General features: G+C 40.2%; 1 protein-coding gene across 1 annotated transcript in view; it reads right to left on the bottom strand.

Annotated features, from left to right (window-relative positions):
- gpat2 (glycerol-3-phosphate acyltransferase 2, mitochondrial) overlaps window positions 1–20,203 on the bottom strand; it is a 35,186-nt gene extending 14,983 nt beyond the window's left edge. Inside the window, exons 1-16 of the mRNA XM_069707768.1 lie at window positions 20,132–20,203; window positions 16,494–16,604; window positions 16,137–16,207; window positions 15,945–16,055; window positions 15,380–15,502; window positions 13,975–14,074; window positions 12,237–12,370; window positions 11,862–11,958; window positions 9,687–9,866; window positions 6,692–6,790; window positions 5,705–5,787; window positions 3,776–3,906; window positions 3,585–3,655; window positions 3,178–3,338; window positions 2,950–3,053; window positions 615–799 (exon numbers count right to left, since the gene is read on the bottom strand). Of these exons, the coding sequence (XP_069563869.1) occupies window positions 615–799; window positions 2,950–3,053; window positions 3,178–3,338; window positions 3,585–3,655; window positions 3,776–3,906; window positions 5,705–5,787; window positions 6,692–6,790; window positions 9,687–9,866; window positions 11,862–11,958; window positions 12,237–12,370; window positions 13,975–14,074; window positions 15,380–15,502; window positions 15,945–16,055; window positions 16,137–16,207; window positions 16,494–16,604; window positions 20,132–20,203 (1,833 nt within the window). The remainder of the gene's footprint in view (window positions 1–614; window positions 800–2,949; window positions 3,054–3,177; window positions 3,339–3,584; window positions 3,656–3,775; window positions 3,907–5,704; window positions 5,788–6,691; window positions 6,791–9,686; window positions 9,867–11,861; window positions 11,959–12,236; window positions 12,371–13,974; window positions 14,075–15,379; window positions 15,503–15,944; window positions 16,056–16,136; window positions 16,208–16,493; window positions 16,605–20,131) is intronic.
- Window positions 20,204–20,470: the final 267 nt, after the last annotated feature.

The raw sequence follows: 20,470 nt of genomic DNA, 5'->3' as shown, positions 1-20,470 counted from the left end.
AGCTGACAGAGAGCATGAGGTGTGCAGTGGAGATATAGAAGAGATCATAGAAGAATGAGAGGCGGCCAGCGGGGGAGATATTTTTTGGTGTGGAGGGGGGTGAGGAACATAGCTGCAAGTAGAGGAGACAAGAAAGAGCAGCTGCTGCTGTGAAAGGTGGACAAACAGAAAAGAACAGCATTTCTGGCTCAGATACGAAACCCTTGAAGTCGGTCTGATGATGCACTATATGCACAACTACACACGCGCGCACACACACACACACACACACACACACACACACACACACACACACACACACACACACACACACACACACACACACACACACACACACACACACACACACACACACACACACACACACACACACACACACACAAAATCCTCTATCTCTGCCCGAGATAATAGAGGCAGGCAGCAGAGCAGGATGAATGGCTGTTCAGCTCCATTAAACATCCATTGAATGAGACACTCTGGTGTGTGTGCGTGTGTGTGTGTGTGTGTGTGTGTGTGTGTGTGTGTGTGTGTGTGTGTGTGTGTGTGTGTGTGTGTGTGTGTGTGTGTGTGTGTGTGTGTGTGTGTGTGTGTGTGAGATATGAATTCAAACTCACTGGCATGAAGCCTGGCGGCAGGAGATGGCAGAGCTGCAGGGCTCTCTCAGTCAGCTCGGACTGGCAGAGCACTACATCAAACTCCATGTCACCTTTGACCTCCTCTCCCTCCACGCCGTCACTCCTCACCCGGCTGCTGACGCCACTGAAAGCCACCTCGCACAGCATGGCTGACACCGAGCACGCTATAGGAACAAAAGCACTCACACATTTCATTGTTTGCTCTGGTTCTTCAAACACACGCTGTACATACAAACAGGTGTTTGATGTTATCACAGGTGAAGCAGGTTTGGGTCTGTATCACAGCAAAAACACGTCACGATGTGGTGGCTGAAATGTGTTGGAGACTGGACACAGTCTTCAGATAAAGGATCAGCAGATGAGATTTTGTTGAGAAGTCTTTATTTATACTTTTAATCTCTGCTTTTATCCTACTTTTTCACGTGCTGGTGGGAAAAGTTTCACAATGCAGCATTCAGATTTCACAAAAAAGTCAGCAGGAGGACAAACACAAACCTCAACATACAATAGCTGATGAAATCTATTTTTACCATTTGAGGTCAGCGCCCATGTCTGAATATAGTCCAAAAGAGGCTTTTAGCAGTACAAAGCCGACTGCCCACCAGCTTCACTTCCTCTACAACCAAAATAAGTCATGTAGGAATAATTAATCATACAGGACAAGTAGCTTCCTGCACTTCAACACACATTATTTTTACCTCCACCAACAATACTAAAACGGGGCTACAGTAAATCTGCGGTTTCATCCCAGTCTGCCTGTCAGCATGACAATCAAAGTCAGTCAACAGATAGCTCTGGGCTCGAGGATAGGTTGATAGAAGATGCTGGGAAGGATTTGGGATCTAGGCTTTGTGCCATCAGATGATTACCATACAATAAATCATTCACATCTATAATGCCGTGTTCCCAATCCTATTGCCAGAGAAGAACATTAACATTGAACGACTCTGCAAACTGAAAACACTAAATGATGTTTGATGCAGATGTTTTTTTTAAATTTGATATTTCTGTAAAAGCTGCGGTGATCGTTACGTTTGAACAACACAAACAACTTTGGTTAAGATTGGGGAAAAATCACAAGCTAGAGCGAGCTTCTACCTGGTTACATTAAGAGTGCCTCTTGAATGGCAATGAATGGTGGTTCTGGAAATAAATTGTGAGGAGCACAATCAAATCAATCACCAGCAAAGATCTGTATTTGAAAGTAAAAGTGTTCATACTACCATGTGCCTTACAGCTACATTAAATTATCCACGTCCACATAAATCTGGCACTTCTGCACATCTTCCTATCAAGACGCTACACATTAGAGTTTCTTAATTTTATTGCGTATGAAGTGATGCCAATATAATGTTTGCAAATGCTTGAAATGGAGCTCTTGACCAAAGAAGCTGTCACAGATGTTGGGGTGACCTCAGTGTTTTCTTTCAATGATTTAATAAGTGAGGCATCATTTAACTGTCCACAAGAACCAATGACTTTAGCAAATATTTATAATGTGTGTTCAGGAGATGAAATCAATTCACATCTTTGCACATGAACAGAATTTTCAGAATGTCTGAAATCATAAATAAACTAATAAAAAGATTTTCTGAAAAACAGCAGAATTGGGTGAATCATTATTAATGAAATATTTAGAGTATTACTTTGATGTGAGACCTACGGCTTCACAGAAATGAACTTTTCCCCCTCAAATTCACCGTGGCCCTTCTCCTTCTGGGCAAAGGCCATTTTACCCCAAAATGTGGTCGGACTATCTATCCCTCCAGCTGCTCTTGTTTTCCATTTGAACAATTATCAAGAATGCTTCTTGTTCAGCACTGACACCCAATTACTGCTTCCTGATTAGCTGTTTTGGGATTAATAGACTCCTAAATATAATTTCTATTTCCATGGTGTATTTACTCCCTGGGACACTAATGATAATGATATACATAGATATCACACAGAATAATAATCAACATTCATGTTCTGCGAAGGTTGAGAACCTCTTTTTATTAGTAATATTGATAATATCATATCATATATTGATCATATCACTTGCATAGTTTTAAAAGTGGAAAATACATCTGCTGTGTGCTTTACCCTGACACTTCTCAAATCGTGGTATTCCCTAAACACCGCAAACATTCATTTATCATGATTTAAAATGTCATATCTCAAACCGATTCTCCATCCTGACATGCCAACAGTCGGAGCAACTGCCAAAGCCTCCCACAAAAAATAAGGTGCTTGAGAACACAGGCTCTCTAGATCAAGATGATATTTAAGCTTAAGTGTTAAGAAAGTTCTGCACACATTTACATATACTCACCCCCAACAGCTTCCAATATGAAGGTGTGTGTGACGATCTGGGCCTGAAGGGAGAGGTGAAGTATGGCAGCAAGACAAGGCCGGGGAAAAATGAGCGGGTCTTTCCTAAAAAAACAAAACAGACATGGACCAAATGGAAGAATAAGACTGAGGTTTCACTGAGAGAAAATATACTTTTGACAAGCAATAGATCTTATCAGTGTTTTTCTTTTTTTGACAGAAAACCAACCTGGATGGTGTTGCTGCCATGACGAGGTGAGGGGCGAGCACAGAGAGGGAATAATGGACAACCTCCACTAAACTTCCCCCGAAGCCGACGTCTTTGTTCCGGAACAAGAGCTCCTCCGTCAGCCAACCCACATCACGACACAGGACAGATGTACGCACACCCTGCGGAGGAGAGGAAGAAGGAGAAGTTTAATTCCTAACTCATACGAGAGCATTAACCATCTGCTGACATTAGTTAGAGACTTGATGGGTATGACTCAGAGAATCACTGTCACACTCTACTAGACGAACACAAAAAACTTTTCTGTTTACGAGCCTCTTGGAGTACTGATGGATCCTTACAGGGGCAGATTTTAACAACTGACAGCACCGAGTGGAAATTTGCTCTACAAACCCGCCTGCATGTACCATGTAGTGTCTGTACAGCAACAGACTGGACATGAGAGCGGTGGACATCACAGCCGTGCAGGAAGTTGCAGCTACAAAGACACACAAACACACACATACTGAGATAATGTGGCACAATTTGCATAGCATTAAAACAACAGTTCATAAAGATTCATTTATGATTCAGCCGGGGTACATAATCCAGGACTTACAAAAGATGAGGTGGAGGATGATGGCAGTGCTGAGGTTTCTGTCTGGGTGACTTGGCTGCTCAGGTTCACGTGCATAATGAGACAAGGGCAGAAGCCATGACATCCTCCTCTGGCCAAACACACTGCTGGTTCTTCAAAGAAAAAGTGAGATGAAGGTACCAGGGGGAATTTACAATGCTTTTAATTTCTGCTGTCTCAACTAATTTATACTCCTTTAAATAAAATAAATAAATAATCAAAAACAATTGTTCTAACTAATCAGGGTCCATGTTTTTCCTCAATGGCCATTTAACATATTTAGATGCCTCTTTATATATTGTCGTTGTTTTCAGTATAAGTGGTGGAATCCACCAATCCAAGGCCTAATTCAAATTGCCTTCACTCGAATGAGGGATTATAGGAAACAAGGCAAGCATGTAATCCAGTGCAGGCTCACTGTTTACTGTCTTTACTGCGTCAGAGCTGCGTCACATTTAAAGTGTTCGACTAGTAAAGCATGGGGCAGGTTTTATTGTGAGGCACCTACAGAAAATGCAAAGTATCTGCCACTGCAGTGAATGGTATGTTTGTTTATAAACAATGTGTTAACAAAATAAGATAATGGTTATACCAGTTGGTCTTTTGTTGTATTTTTGACAAAGCAGCTGTTTGGTTGAGCATAAAACCACACTTCCTGTTACAACGGTAACCCCAGCTGTCATCAACCAGGACTGAAATTTGAAGGATTATAAGTGTAAAGAAGAACAACACAGTCAGTGAACTTTAAAAAAAAATGACAAAAAATACAAAAATCCCGTTGGCCTTTTGCCATTAAATTGTGCTGCAGTAAATTGCATTCATTGTTGAGGGAGTTGCATAACGAATAATTTGAATGAGTTTAAGAAAGTATGATTTGTTCAAGTAAGTAAAAATGAAATGGTTTTTATCTAATTATATTACTTGGAATTTTTCAGTAACAGTCCGTTTGCTGAAAAAAACAACTGAATTTACAGTAAACTCTTGAGTGTTCATCAAAACTTCAGAGGTGAATTAAAACTGTATTTGTGAGTATCAGAGGAATATACACCTAAACTGCATAAAATAGCAGGTATAATACTCAAAAAAGTAAGGTGTGTGTGACACATTTTATTTGCTTTTCTGAGGCCATGCTAGTGTGATGAGCACTATTTATACTTCTTGGTTCTACATTTTATGTAAAAGATATGCAAAAAAGTGGAGAGGTTTGTCGAAACTGCCAATGTCAACACATAAAAATTAAAGACAGTGACACTGTTCATCTCAGCTCACAATAAATAAACTGCACTTAGTGTCAACACCTTCATAAGTACAGGGTTCTTACTACAACCCACACATCTCTGGTATTGTTTATACTTGGGAACAATGAAAACAAACTTCAAAAGCTGAAGCAGCCAGCTACAAACAGAATGAGAGAGCATGGCAGAGACACAGTGTAAATACCACAGCATGATAAAGATGTAGACACGCCCAGAGAACGACAACTGCTCACATGCTGATGACAATCCAATCTAACGACCCCACCTCGCCTCTTTTTATCTATCACTTGCCATCTCTTGCATTCAGCCTCTTGTTTTCTGCATCCCTCTCTCAGAAGAATTAAATGTACAGAGGGGAGAAGCCACTTTGCTTGTCAGGAGCCAAGCAGAGACTGAGCGAGGATGTTATTTTCTTTCTGTTATCTTTTTTGCTGGCAGAATGTGTAATGCTGATGGTAATTGGACTGAGTCTAAGAGGATGAAAACTCTTATCAGAGCTTGCGTCATATCTGTGCCAGATTTAAGCAAAGTTAAAGAGAAAGTAACTTTTCAATTTCACAGATGTTAGATAAAACACAATCCAAATCTGAATCCCATCGTGATCTGTTCACATACAGTAATAACACTCACTGATGCATGCAGGTGGTTTGATTACCTGTTGTGGAGGATAACAGGCAGCAACAGGTCCTGCAGAGGGAGCCATTCATCTACTCTGCACCTCCCTGACTCGCACATCTCCTACACACACACACACACACACACACACACACACACACACACACACACACACACACACACACACACACACACACACACACACACACACACACACACACACACACACACACACAAAGAGGATAACGTATGCATTCATACAGACTCACAAAGCTCAAAGAGCTGGAAAATCCTTTAACTCTGACGGTCTAGTTAACTGAGTTCAGAAAATTTGACAAAGTTTGTGTTATTAATTTTGCTGCAGCTCACTCCCCTATAATTGACGCCATATTATAAGTTTCCAGTTTATTAGGTACAGCAAGCTAAAGCTAATGAAGTGTGTTATAAATACCCCGCTATTAACCCCACTTTCAGGAAGGTGATGAGGTCCAAGCTGCTCGAGAGGAATTGATGTAACATTTAATCGTAATGGGGCCTGTCAGTGGTGTGCTGATTTATATTTTATATACTGACATATTTATAATATACTTGACTTAATATTCCTCCATTCAAGGTAAAGACAGGACAAGGTTCTTTCTCAGCTCAAAATTGCAAGTTTTGAGTGAGGATAAATTTAAAACAAAATAACCATTTCAACACTTGTTTGTAAAAGAAAAGTTTGTGAGTCTACCTCGAAAAGGTCAGTGTGATTTATAATGAGACTTACTGTTTGCCCGTTCAACAACATGTAAATCAATCGCTCCCAATTTGGAGGTGAAGCACCCCAGAACGGGTGAAAAGATGATGAAGAAATCAGAAGTATGATATATTTTTCCAGAGTTTTCTCTTTGTTTCTAAAAAAAAAAACCCCTCAGCAATCATTCAAATTGCTGATAAAATTCTCATAACTCTGAAGCAAACAAATGTGACAACCCTCCCTGTAAATGACAAGCAAGTGTTCAATGATAATGGTCTTTCTGCTGAGCACCTTGAGAGAAAAGGGCTGTGCGAAGTGGATCCTCACACTTCCTCCTGGTCTCCTCCAGAGAAGAGACCTCAGCCACTGCAACGCAGATCCTAAGCCAACCTGTGAGGAGAGAGAGAGAGAGAGAGAAAGACACACACACACACACACACACACACACACACACACACACACACACACACACACACACACACACACACACACACACACACACACACACACACACACACACACACACACACACACACAGCCATTATATCATAATGAGGTCTTCACCTTTAGGAGGGACATTCCAACAGCAGTAGCACTAATGAGCAGGATCTGTGACAAGCACTAAGATAAACAGCCGGTCTCAGAGAGTGTATGACTACAAGAGTACTGTGTGTACAGTACTCTATGTGCGCTGTGTCTGAATGACAGAACAAAATGATGAGGCGAGGACCTTATTATCGCAATTAACTGAAAGCAACACCCACTCCAATATTGTTTCAAAGTGCAAAAAACAGAGGACAAGATTAATGGAGACTAATTGCCATCACTGTTGCCTTGAAAAAAATTAAATGCAGACCTCAACTAAACAACCAATGGTGGCCAGTGAGAAATTCCAGAGCAAAGCTGGAAAAGGCTCTCAAAGCTTGATCATCACTGGCAATTTAGTTTTTTCTGTAGACCCCTAAGTTTGACACTATGAGCCCCACTCAGATAAATCTGAGATAACGGTGCCACCACCACTTATATTCAAAACCTTAGCTATGTCAAAAATATTAACAGTGCAGTGTGAAATAAGTTAAAATGATTGGACTCAATGATCTCTGTCTTACTTTTGTTTGGGGGACAACCATTCACTTAGTTTTGAAGCTACAGATCCATTTATTGGACGTAATAATAATTCATTGAGTTATGCTGTCGGCTACAACTTGTTTTTTAGACTACAGCTTATTTACATTTTAGCAACTGGCACTGCTGCTAATTAGCAGTTCCTATTTGCAAAGTGCCCATGGATGTACAATGGTGTCGGAAAGTTTGTGAATTTTCTACATTTCTGCATAATTGTGACCGAAAACATCATCAGATTTTCACACCACTCCTACAATTATATGAAGAGAACCACATTGAACAAATGAGACAAAAGTATTTTACTTGGTCATTTATTTTTAAGGAAAAAGATTAATAGTCCAATTCACAGTCAGATAAATTGTGTATAAATGGAAAAATGGTTCTCATCTTTTATTTTCTGAACTTAAACCACCATGGGGTCATAACAGTGACATAGCTTTTTAAAACATTCTTTGAATATAATATAAATAACAGATTACATCCTCTGTAAAAATAAGTGCTTTAAATGCTTTTTAAATTCAACACATACGGTATGTTCAATATCTTACAACTGGAACGCTGTATAAAACTCATGTAATCTAACACATACTGTGTGATAAGACTGGTGCAGGGAAGTGTGATAACTAAGCCTAATTCATGATAACACCACATAAAGGCACAGATCTCCAACAAGAACATTGCTGTCTGTCTGCAGTTCTCTCAAGATCACAAGGATACGCCAGAAGGCTATTGGGTAAATATTTTGTGGGTGAATGAGACAAAATTAGAACTTTTTAGTTTAAATGAGGTGCTATTTTTGGAGTGTAAAACAATGTACTTCAGCATAAGAAGCTTATCCCTTGGTCAATTGTCTTTTTTTAGTTGTCTTTTTTCTTTTCTGAGTATGTACTATTTAGAAGAAGAGTTTGGAGATTTGTTGGCACGGATGTGGCAGTGATATCTGCATTCAATATCTGAAGCATATCTCGTAGAAATGCTTGTTTGATTCTGACAATCAAAAAAAAAAAAAAAAAAAAAAAAGAAGAACCTTATCCCATCAGTGAAACATGGTGGTGGTGGTATCATGATTTGGCCTTGTTTTGCTTCCTCTGGACGAGGACGGCTTGCCATCATTTATGGAGCCATAAATTCTAAATTAAACCAGCTAAATCTACAGGGAAATGTCAGGGCTTCTGTCTGTGAACTGAATCTCAAGACAAAGTGGGTCATGCAGCCAGACAGTGATCTTAAGCACACAAGTTGTTCTACCAAGGAATGGTTTAAGAAGAACAAAGTTCATTTTTTGAATAGCCAAGTCAAAGTCTTGACCTCAATACGACAGAAATGTTGTGAAGGGACCTGAAGCGAGCAGTTCATATGAGGAAACCCACCAACGTCTCAGAGCTGAAGCTGTATTGACCGGAGGAATGGGCTAAAATTCTTCCAAGTCAATGTGCAGGACTGATTTACCAGGACAGTTACCAGAAACATTTGTTGCGGTTATTGCTGCACAACAGGGGTTCACATAAGGTACTGAAAGCAGAGGTTCACATACATTTGCCACTCACGTGTATGTAATATTGGATAATTTTCCAAGCAAAATATTTTTGTCTAATCTTTTTTAATCGGCTTCTCTCGCTACTTTTAGGACTGATGATGTTTAAGGTCATATTTATGCAGAAATATAGAAAATTCTAACTCACAACCTTTCAAGCAGCGCTGTACAGACAACTATCACAGGATAGAATGGCTGGATTATTTTGACACTGAGAACCTAAAAATATGGATTTACACTGAAACTAAAAATATGTGTGAATCATGATGTCTCGTGATGTGCTATATTTGATGCAAATTGCAGCACTAATTGTTTCAAAGTACCCTAATTGCCTTCAATGAGCTGAATGTCACAGCAACTGCTGCTGCTCTACCTGTTGGCTGTGTTCTTAAGCGAGCAAAATCAATCAACCAAACTACAATAACTAACTTGCCGATGTTTTTTGAACACTGGCATCTGTTTTTTTCCCCTCACACAGTATCTCTGCCTCATATTTCTTCCTCTCAGTTTGAAAACCACTGCTCCAAACCAAACCTGTTAAGTTGCTCCTGAGGACAGAGCAGTTACTGATGGCTCTTGTTAAATGTGTGGGCAAGGCCGGTGTGTGTTTACTGTACATGAACCCACCTGTATGTCGGTCTCGGGCACACAGTCGTACGAGATGCCCACAGGGACCAGACTGACGTCGGGGACAGATCCCTCTTTGATGAACTGCCTGAAGTGAGCCAGCCACTGGCCACCGATACCAGACGCCGCTGACACACCAACACTTATCGCCTGGCCCTCATGTAGCAACTCACGTACCAGCTGGGGGGTGGGGGGGGGGGTGGTGGGGGGATAAAAGAGGAGAGGTGTGAAAGGTCTGAAAAGTCCTGGCAGTCGGGGAGGAATCAACATAAAATGTCTGCTGTGCATTTTTTAAATATACACAAGCAATATAACAAACCAGACCTGGGAGGGAAGACACATAAGGAGGAAGAGGGCAGCTGAAAGACAAGTCAATGTGCAGGAAGAAGATAGGATAAAGAGCATAAATAAAGGACTGTGGGGGACACTTTATGACATTCAGAGATACTTCCCTTTCCTCTAATACTGTTTTCCACTTACAGACGCGGAAAATTCAATTATAATTGAACAGCAGCTAAGCAGACCAACACTCAATAAACAATAAAGGTCTATTAACACTGAAATACAAGCAATAAACAAGCCTGCTTTCGCACGCAAAACTGATTTGCTTATTCATATGAATGGTCAATGAAAACAACAACAACGAAAAGTACTCACAGTTACTCATAAACAACCTGGTTATGTTCCACTGTGGCTGCAGTCTTGTACATTAACATCAGATTCAGTTGTTTTATTCAGCTGTATAACACAATATTGATCTTAACAAAGCCAGTAACTCCTCCAATTTAAATATGTCTCATGGCAAACTGATACAAAGCACAAATAGTTTCATTGCTCGAAGCAAACACAACAGGATATTAATGATTAGCAGGTGTGGACCATTGATAAAACTAAATAGAGGCACTTAGACAAAAGTACAAAGAAGGAACTTGAAGAAACTATGATTAATGTGAGAAAGTAGAGAGAGCAAAAAACAGAGACCACGAAAATCTCAGAATAAGGTGAAAAACACATACTACCTTCCAATGACAAGGAAAAAAAACCTGCTCAGACCTGCCAAGCGCACACAATCAAACTAACCACCAGTATTTCCATTTCTCCATCCTCTCCTCATTGCTTTGTCACTCCAGCCAACTCCAAAGCTGCAATCTCGATAGAAAAACTCAGACCCATTGGTAATTTTGGGAATGAATAGAAAGCAGGATGAGGCTGCGGTATAAGGGAGAGGGGGGAAAGATGGTTTGCATTCTGATTGAGGAGCAGTCTGTGATAACATTTCACCATGGAGTGCAATGAAAAGTATCAGTATGAGTGAGAATGTATGAATTGAATGCACATATACTAAACAGCCAAATTACAAAGATAAGTATCTCTTGCTTACTCTGCAATTTTATGTAATTACCTGCTGTCTGGGAACTGAAAACACATTTCCCCTTGTTTTTTACCAACACCTGGTAGTAATGTGTCATTTCCACCAGAAGGTGGCAGTAATGTACCTAAAAGCTGTTTGCAAACTTCCATTACACAACAAAAGAAGAAGAATTGCGTCCTCAGGTTCTCTTTCAGATCTGTTAGTCAGACCCACCTCTCACCTCATCCCAGCTCCACCCTCCTGTCCAAATCACCAACATGGTGATGGCAAAAGTACCAGACTTGAGGCTTCAAAACATTTGCTTTAACAACCAATTGTTGACGTCACATTTCCCTGCCACCTGGGTTCACAATTGCTTTTTGTGAAATATGTCAATAACTACAGAATGAATTGCCATTAAATTTGGTCAAGACATTTATGCCTCCGCAAGGAAGAGCGGTAGTAACTTCAAACTCAATGACTTTTCATTTAGTGAATACTTCAACTAAAATTTTGACATTGCCCGAAATTGTACGCTGTAGTTTATGCCTGATGATCAACACAAACAGGGTAAACACTACATCTGCTTAACAGTAGCATGTTAGCATTGTCATTATGTACATTAGTGTACCAACGAGAGCATTTAGTTTAAGTATAGCGTCTCATAACCACTTGTCTTATTAAACCAATGATGATTAAATGACCAAAAGTTTGTGGAAGATAATTATTATTTCTGAAATCAATATACAACAATCCCCAGAAATATTAGGAACCTCCACATCCTCCCCTGTCTTAACCCCAAATCATAAACATGTCAGACTTACAGAGGTCATGACAGGTGAGTACAGTTGGTCCATCGCAGCATCCTGCTCAGTCAGTGCAGAAGGTGGGAGGAGAACACCTACTTTCTGCAGGATTGATCTGTAGGATAAATAGGGAATTCTGTAACTCAAACATTATTGGTGTAATTTAAGAAGCTTTGAGTGATTGATCTAATTTTATAATAAAATAGATTAAAACAGACCAGCCAACAAAAAAAGGTTCTGTGAATAACAGTGTTAAAGTCTGCCTCTCATTTCTGGCATAAAAAGAAAGTGTCTGCAATATTGATGCGAGGAAATACGGTATGTTAGGTACTTGTTCCTGCAGTTCAACTTGCCTAAGAGCTCCTATGTGGGTTTGTGTGTGCATGAATGTACCTTAGGAAGGAGCTGTTAATGTGGAGAGGACAAACAGTGTAGGGGACTCTCAGGTGGTGACAGAAGAGCACGAGAGGGATGAGAGCACAGTCCAAGGAGCTCTGACGCACATACAAATAAACCAGCAGAGATCCCTGAATCACAGAACAGAAGCAGCTTTAGATAAACAAAATTCCTCACGTTGTCATTTGCTGAGGCAAACAAACATGGACTGTGCAGAGGTGACGCACAGCTGAGGAGAGGCTTTCTGTGATTGTATGCCTTATCAGTGTAATGATCAAGCCCCACAAGCTTCAGATAATACAAGTACATAATACAAATTTATAATTTAAAAACCAGCAAAGACACAACATCTGACAATCTTATTATTTTACGCTCAAAGATTTGAGATAGATGCAGGCAGAGATTAAGTATATTGCGCTAAGATTTAAATAGCTGATTGTACTTTAAAAGTTGACCACACCGTGAGTGTTTTTTTTTAAGGTCAACAACAGCTCTATTATTGGCTGTGTGGTCCTTAATCTTTTGAGTATCATTTGATTTGATTTCATTACAGACATGGAAATGAAGAGGCACTATCACAAACTCTATTATACATCGAGTGCAGTCAAAGCAGAGCCTGATTGCTCTTTTGTGCATATGATAATGTTGCTACATTAAAAAGGGCTTTCCAATACAAATGCTGAAATACAAAAACATGTAAGTAGCCAGAGTGATGCGAAGCTCTTTAAATCGATGAGGAAAACATATGTACTGTTTTTTTGTTGAACATCTTTTATGTATATGGCACTCTCAAAAACTGCCTCTAGAGTTACAATGATGTTATATGAATTAGTGGCTGCCACTTGTTTTAATTGTAATCAGTACACAGGGATTAAAACTGTTAGATTGGCACATTTAAGGCCTGATGAAATGCCAAAAGCATTAGGAAAGTTTGGACAGTACCTCGTTTAATAATCAACATGTGAAATAAATGTGAGATTACAAGGTTAAAATATGAACAATCAGGCAACACATTTGAAGGTAAACTGAGATACATCAGTATATTAAGAACTAAACTCATTTCCTCCAGGATTCACAAATGCCTTCAAATACAATCATCAGGAACAGACAACACTATTCTTACATTATGTACAAAAAAACCTGAATTTGCACTGGCTGACAAGTTGATAACAAGAAAAAAACAGAACTGTCACTAATACATTTTTTCGTGGTGTGACATTTGCTGACTAACCAAGAGACACAAAGTACATTTCAGTGAGCTCTAAACGACACAGCTCACTGAATTCATTCATGTCCCTTTTGGGCCTCTGGAACAGGAGCCTGACTCATACTTATTTACTTCTATTTAACTTAGTAACCATGTAATTAGAGTTGTGCAGTTCCCAGTAAAAAACTGAAAATAAAAAAGTATAATAAGGGAAGTTAGAGAAACTTCAACTTTGAAAAGACATTTAAAAGGCTGTACTTCTTCACTGAAACTTGAAATGTCATTGCAGTAAAAGTGTACAAACAGGACTGTAGCTGTTTAGCACATCATTACATGGCTGAGCACGAGCTAATTTCACATCCTGAGTGTGGATGTGTGTGCGGCTAAAACAGCCGAGTACATCCATGAGCCATAACTCTGAATCAAATACAAAGTGCACTTTCCATGTTTTGCATCATGAGGTGATACCTTTTGAGATAGCAATTATTGACACATTTTATTATCTCTGAATGAAAAAGGCACTTGTACCTCTTGTGTGGCTTTATGTAAAGCCGACAGATGGTTGAGGTTAACTTGAACGTTGCCAAAAATGGAAGGAAACATCTTCAACATCGTCCAGGCCACAAATCTAGTAAGCGGAGGAAAGTGGGTGGAGAGATGTATGGAAAGAAAGGAGAAAAAAATGAATAACTAAAGATAAGGAAAACAAAGGGGACAATGTACACATGGGAGTAATGGACAGAAAATAGTCGCTAACATCGGGATCAAGCAAGAGGTAGCTTTCGCAAAGGAAGTGAGGACGGAATTAAAGGTGACAACATGTAAATTAGAAGGATGGGAGTGAGACAAAGTGGAGAGAAAAGGGATGAGGATGAGAGAGAAAGTGATGACATCTGGAGGAAACAAAACAGAAAACCATTAAGAGCGGCGTGAGAGGGGGACAGCTGTAGATAGAGACAAAGGCCGACGCTGTAAATGATGTCGAGAGAGGAAAGGAGAAAGAAGAACAAGAACAGATTATAAGCTACAAGAAAGCCCAAAAAGTTTCTTTGGGGAAAAAAAAGACCCAAAGTTTCCACTTAATTTCACCAAACATTTGCAGAATTATAAACACTGTTGTGGCTACAGCAACAGGCTCTTAAGAGCCGACGGAATCCTAACACTCAATATCAATTTAAAACACATCTGGCATCTTTACATCAAGAGCGATCGAAGTGTGTTGCGTGTCCTCCTCTGCCCAGGGGCAAATTATACCTCGACAACAGTCAGTCATATTGGAGAGCATGGTGACTGACTGATGTCATGCATCTGTAAATCAGTCACATAAGAAGCATAGCAATCTCAACAAACATCCTACAGGTCAAGGAGGATACGAGCCATTTCTGTGTTTGTCTCCTTGAGGTGCAGTACCTTGTCTTTCTTGTTTTTAAAGCTCTTTCTTACTGTTCAGTCATAAACAAACCAAAGGAAGAGACTATTTTGGGATCCATCGTTCCAGGTTTAAATCTGCTGTTCATTTTTTGCAGATTGAGTTCGGTGACTGGCAGGTGGGGCACATGGGCAAGACTTGGCTTGGCATGAAACACTCCCAATGTAATCATTAGTAAAACTGTGCTCAAAAACATCTTCTGAATGGCAGCTAATTCCTGTGTGTACAGTCAAAATTACAAACCGGTATACATAATAACATCTTGGCAACAAGATAAATCTTTTACATTATTTTATCATGAAAAGACTCCTGTGAGGAAAGAAGACGAAATCTCTGCACATTATAAATACATCATATATCCCGTTTGTTTATTGTTATCTCTGAATAAAAAGGTCAAACAGTGCAGCTCTAAATCAATATGGAAAGGTAATTTATTAATAAATAAACATCAAACAACCATCTTTGAACCTCACTCTTTGCCCATCGGCCCACAACCACACAAACCTTAAGAGGCCAGAGGAGATGCAGGTGTTAATGAGGGGGAGGAGGGGTGAGAGGCAATCCAGCTGCCCTTGGCTGCCTCCATCCTCGGATGCTTTATGCACCGCTGTGAGCGCCTCCTTCACCCTGAAACACATGGTCACAGGAAAGCAGTGTTTACACGGCACAAAGCCTTATTTGTGTCACACTTTGACAAACACCCATCTTCCAGTAAGAAAACAACAGCAGCATCCCGGAGTGAAGAGGTTACGTAAAGGTTAAACTCAATTACACAGAAGGAGGTAGAACAACAGATAAAAACTGAAGACTCAGTGACAGAGGTAGGGAAAGTGTGCAGACTGTCCCGCAAGTTATCCCACTTTTCCTTGATTCCCCCTGAACAGATGCCAAGATAGCCTTCATCTTCTCTATCTTTTTTTGTGTCTCTTATCTCCTCTAAGTCATTTCTCTTTCTCTCACTCCAGAACTGCAGAAGCCCGTTTCATTTTCTGTATCTCTGCCTATCATTTATTTACTCTCCTCTGGCATCTCCACTCTGGTCCTTCTCCTTTTCTTTCCCCTCAGGTACCTGTTGCTCTGACAGACTCTCTCCAGCCTGTTGCTGACTGGACTCCCGTAAACCTTGCGCCCGCTCACAAACAGGGCACAGCACACCCTCCGCACCAGCCAGCCTCGGTACCTGCCAGAGAAAAACCCGTAATTCAGAGAGATGGGCATAGGTGAGCATGCTGGGAGTGAGTACTGTGGATACAATCGCTACCTGGTTTGTGTCTCGTTGATGCTCAGCAGGTTGTGGAAGCCCAGGGAAGAGCTTGGTCCAAGCTTCTTGCGCTAAGGAAAGACAGAACAACATGCAGACGGATAATCAACTCAAGAATGAGTTCAGTTGAATAAAGTTCCTCCAATTCATCATAGAAAACATACATGCAGCGAGTGGATACCATCTGGATGGGAACATCTAAACTTAGTGTGCCATGCAAAGTCAATATCTTTTCAGTTTTAATGCAAATCTACAGCTCTTCTACGTCAACCTCTCTCATCTCACTTCATCAGTCTCATCTCACTTTTCCTTGCCTTCTCTGTTTAACCTCCTTCGCCCGCTACGCTGCTCCCTTACCAGACTGTCCGGGGTGCACTGGTGGCAGCACTGGCCCACAACTGGTCTGAACTTGCCCAGACAAGGTGTCACCGTCTTCAGCTTTTTCTTTATCTTCGATTCCCATGACAACTGAGAGGGATGGAAACACAATTACACAAACAGGATGTCACACACATGGATTGCAACCACATGCACTTGTTGGAATTACACCCAATTGGCAGTTTATTAGGTACACTGAGCTGAGACTAATTCAGTGTATTCCAACAGTCAACAGTCCTCAATTTTGCCTTTATGAATGTTATGAGTCTTCATTTTTGTTCAAACTCTACGGATTTGAGAGAACTATTGATGTAACTGCATCATCATTGTGAAGGCTACAGTCTGTGGTGCTGTGGAACCTTATTACATTACACTGAATATGGTTTTGTTATTTTCTTTCTGACAATAACAAAAAAGGGAGGTAGTGTGGCTGTGTCAATAAAATAAGAGGGGAAAAAAAAAACAAGCGTAAGTGCCTTGTTTCTTTGCTCTTGATTTAATTTTGAGTTTCTCTGCTGCTGTGATTGGTTTAACTCTGAATCATGTCAGAATGCAATAACTAGCAATGCTATAAATATTAATACAGATCCCATTTGAGAGCCAGTATCAGGGACAGATGAAAACAAACAGATCGGGCACTCAACTTGGTCGACTTTGTACTGTAGACTAATTGACAACACTTCTAATTTCCCACAGCAAGTTGACAGCCGGTCAGTTGTACAAATATTTGTATTACAATATAACGACAACAACCGATTGACTATCATGCTGTGTGTGTGGTGTCAGTTAGGAATCAGACTGATCGCTCCAGTTAGACAAAACGTGCTAATGAATCCACCAAAATCAATGACACTTTCTGCTGGTTGAATAATGGCGACGGATTGCAGAAAGCCATGAAAAGGTCGCTTGAAAGACAAAACACTACTGTAATGACTAAGCTTGCATCGAATAATCAATAATTGAAATTACCATAGTAGCTCAGAGAAAAGAAAGGAGGGAGAGGTAGAAGTAGTGAATGATACCGGTATGGAGGCACGTTTTAGCTAAAATCCCGTACCGGTCTGCATGTAAATAAACTGATTTCATTTGTTGACGAGCGGTAAAGGAGAAGATTAGATTGACACCACTCTCAAGTCTGTGTTTTCCACAGAGGAAAGCTGATGCTGATGATATTCATGATTTTGCAGGCTGATGCTTATTTTGTGGTACGGTTGATTTGCTCACAGTGCTGAGAGAGAATAATGTTTACATAACTAGGTCACATATATTCCACACATAACATGATGCACACTGTAAAAACAAACCTCTGAACTGCGATATGGATATAATGTGAACAGGTGCAGTCAACTCTAGTCATGCAGTAGTTTGTATTTCTTTTTTTAACAAAAGAAAGACCACAAATCTCTCCAACCTAAAATTAAAAGGAAAGCATTGTCCAAAACTCAACTTTAGGACTTGTTGGACCCAGATGTTTAGTACTTGACCGACAGCGGTCAAAAAACACCATGAGGACGAGCGACCTGCTGAGCCACAAAGTCTATAAAAGCAGTGGTCCGTTTCAAATTTCGCAGGTGAGCCACACCTCCAAACTGCTGTTGTTGGTTGGAAATGCCAGTATTGTGTTCTGGTTGAGGTTAATGAGCATCTGTCTATATCCTGTCCAGACCGAACTGCAACACGTACACATTGACACTGTGAAAATTCTAGAAATACTATCGGATATTATACAAAATATGATATTAAAAACAAAATTCACAACAATTACAATTTCATAATTCAGCTCTTCAGCTGTAAAACATAAACACTGCTTCAATACTCTTAATGCAGGTGCATGTGCACTGTAAGCTGTATATTTGAGGGGGAAAGAAATAGAATTGAAATAAATATTCAATCGTAAAATGTGGTCATGAGATCCATCAATTTAAAATGCTCATAATATTGGCACCTCAGCACAGAAATGACAGATGGTGTCTGGGATGTTGAGAAGTCAGAGACACTTCTGATTATTATGAATAACCTGTCGTAATAGGAGCTGATTTTCATGTGAAGTTTCACCCGGGCTGTAGCTGTACTGTTTTTGTTGTTGTTGTTAGTTTCAGTTTATTTTAGTGTGCCATCAAAATCAACTAGAAGAGCTTTGGAAGCTGCTCAACAGACCTAAAGCTTCATTAAAGTCAGTTATTTTAATAAATTCATATAATTAAAGCAGTGATGCATTAACCAAATATTTCTATTTACTGTCAGTTACAGTCAAACAGTAAATTCCACATTGGGAATGGATCTTTTATGGCCAGTATAACAGCAGGGAAAACCTGTTTTAATGTTCATATGGGCTCTGGACTATTAAATTGAAAGGGGAATTTCTGGCATGTCTCCCATAAATGTAGCTGTTGTGGCTTGAAGGCTCATGATAGTTTTGCACTCTCTCCTTCTGTTGTCCTAAAAGGATCCAGCTTGCAAAATGAATGGCAGCTAATTTCTGTGTTTACTTGAGTCAGCCTTGATAATAAACATCTTAAATGATTCATGTAAAAATCACTGGTTGTGGAAAGCTGCAGGGAGTTTACGCCTCAATATATGCTTTTCACACACATTTGTGCAAATGCTTGGCTCATTTTTTGGACAGCATTAGAGCGTTCCCTCTGTCCAGCATGGAAACATATAGGGCACTACAAGTACCCGGCTGGTGCACTCAAGTATGAAACGTTGGACACTTTTCCACACCCAACGGCCGCCATCTTGGCTACATAGCAGGTAAAGGACTACTGTCCTGAAGTATTTTGAAACTGCAGGAAGCTGCTGCTGTTGCTGAACACTGCACAAAAGTGTTTATTTTTCACTTTGTATCACTATACTGCTGTTGGACTGATGCCATCAGTGTTTATTTTCTGTGCTAAACAGGAGGCACAAAAACTGGTTTATTTCTGCATAAAATAATGAAAGCCAGCCGATATGTTGGCGGGTGAAGCATTCAAATGTTACGAATACTTCCACTACATGCAGAGTGACAGTGATTTGAAACAGAACTACCCTGTGGACATTCAAGTGCTACACAAATCAGAGTAAGAGTGCTGTATGTGAGTGTACAAAGGGAAGTGCATTATTTGGAAAACAGCCCTTGTTTCTCCGAATTTTTACAACAGAGATGGAGAGTTCAGAGTTACAAAGACTCACACAGTCTAAACAGCCACATTGCTGGGAAATATGTCAGGCGGACATAAATAAATAATCTTTAGGGTGCCAGCAGAGGAAGTAGTTAGCTTTATTTATCATCTCCTCCTGCTCTCAGTCTTCATGCCGAGCTAAGCTAACTGCTTCCTGCTCAATACTGAACGCACAAAATCACAGATGTGAAAATGGTATCAATCATCTCATTTAACTGGACTTAAACAAAAAAGCGTATTTCCCAAAATGTCATTTTTTCCTTAAAAAAAAAAGTCTGTTTCCCTGTCCGGTATGACTCACTGATGCATCACATCCTGTGATTTGGTAGACATCAAACAGCACATGGAGCCATGAATGTTCTCTTGTGATTGTGAAGAACAAAGCGTTTGAGGGAGCACAGGGAGCAAGTGGGAGATGACGGTGGGAGAGATCCATGCAGGCAGTGTTCTTACAGCAGGTCTTTTATTTTGAATTGATGGAAGGACGATGTCTTTGTTCATCCCGTCATTCCTCTCCTGCACCATGTTGAGGCCCCTGCTGATTTACACCCAGAAACCTAGCAAACAAAAAAAGAGTACAGGGCGTCACGTTAAAAACAGTGCAGTCGCCCGTTGTGTTGGGTAATCAGGATTGCATGTAAATGCAAGTGGGCAGTGTATTTAGGAGCTTTGAGAAACAACTTTGTGAATTTTCTGAGGGCTTCAAGAAAAGACTTCCATTCTCCAGTTTTAGAAAATAAACACACATCCACGCACAATCTCAGCAAGAGTCAAAATTCGTTCTGTATTGTA

Source organism: Brachyistius frenatus, unplaced genomic scaffold, assembly GCF_029030835.1.
Source record: "Brachyistius frenatus isolate BFR_SWC_R1_liver_20210118 unplaced genomic scaffold, ASM2903083v1 Contig_72, whole genome shotgun sequence".
NCBI classification, from domain to species: Eukaryota; Metazoa; Chordata; class Actinopteri; family Embiotocidae; genus Brachyistius; species Brachyistius frenatus.
This window is presented reverse-complemented; position numbering and strand designations above follow the sequence as displayed.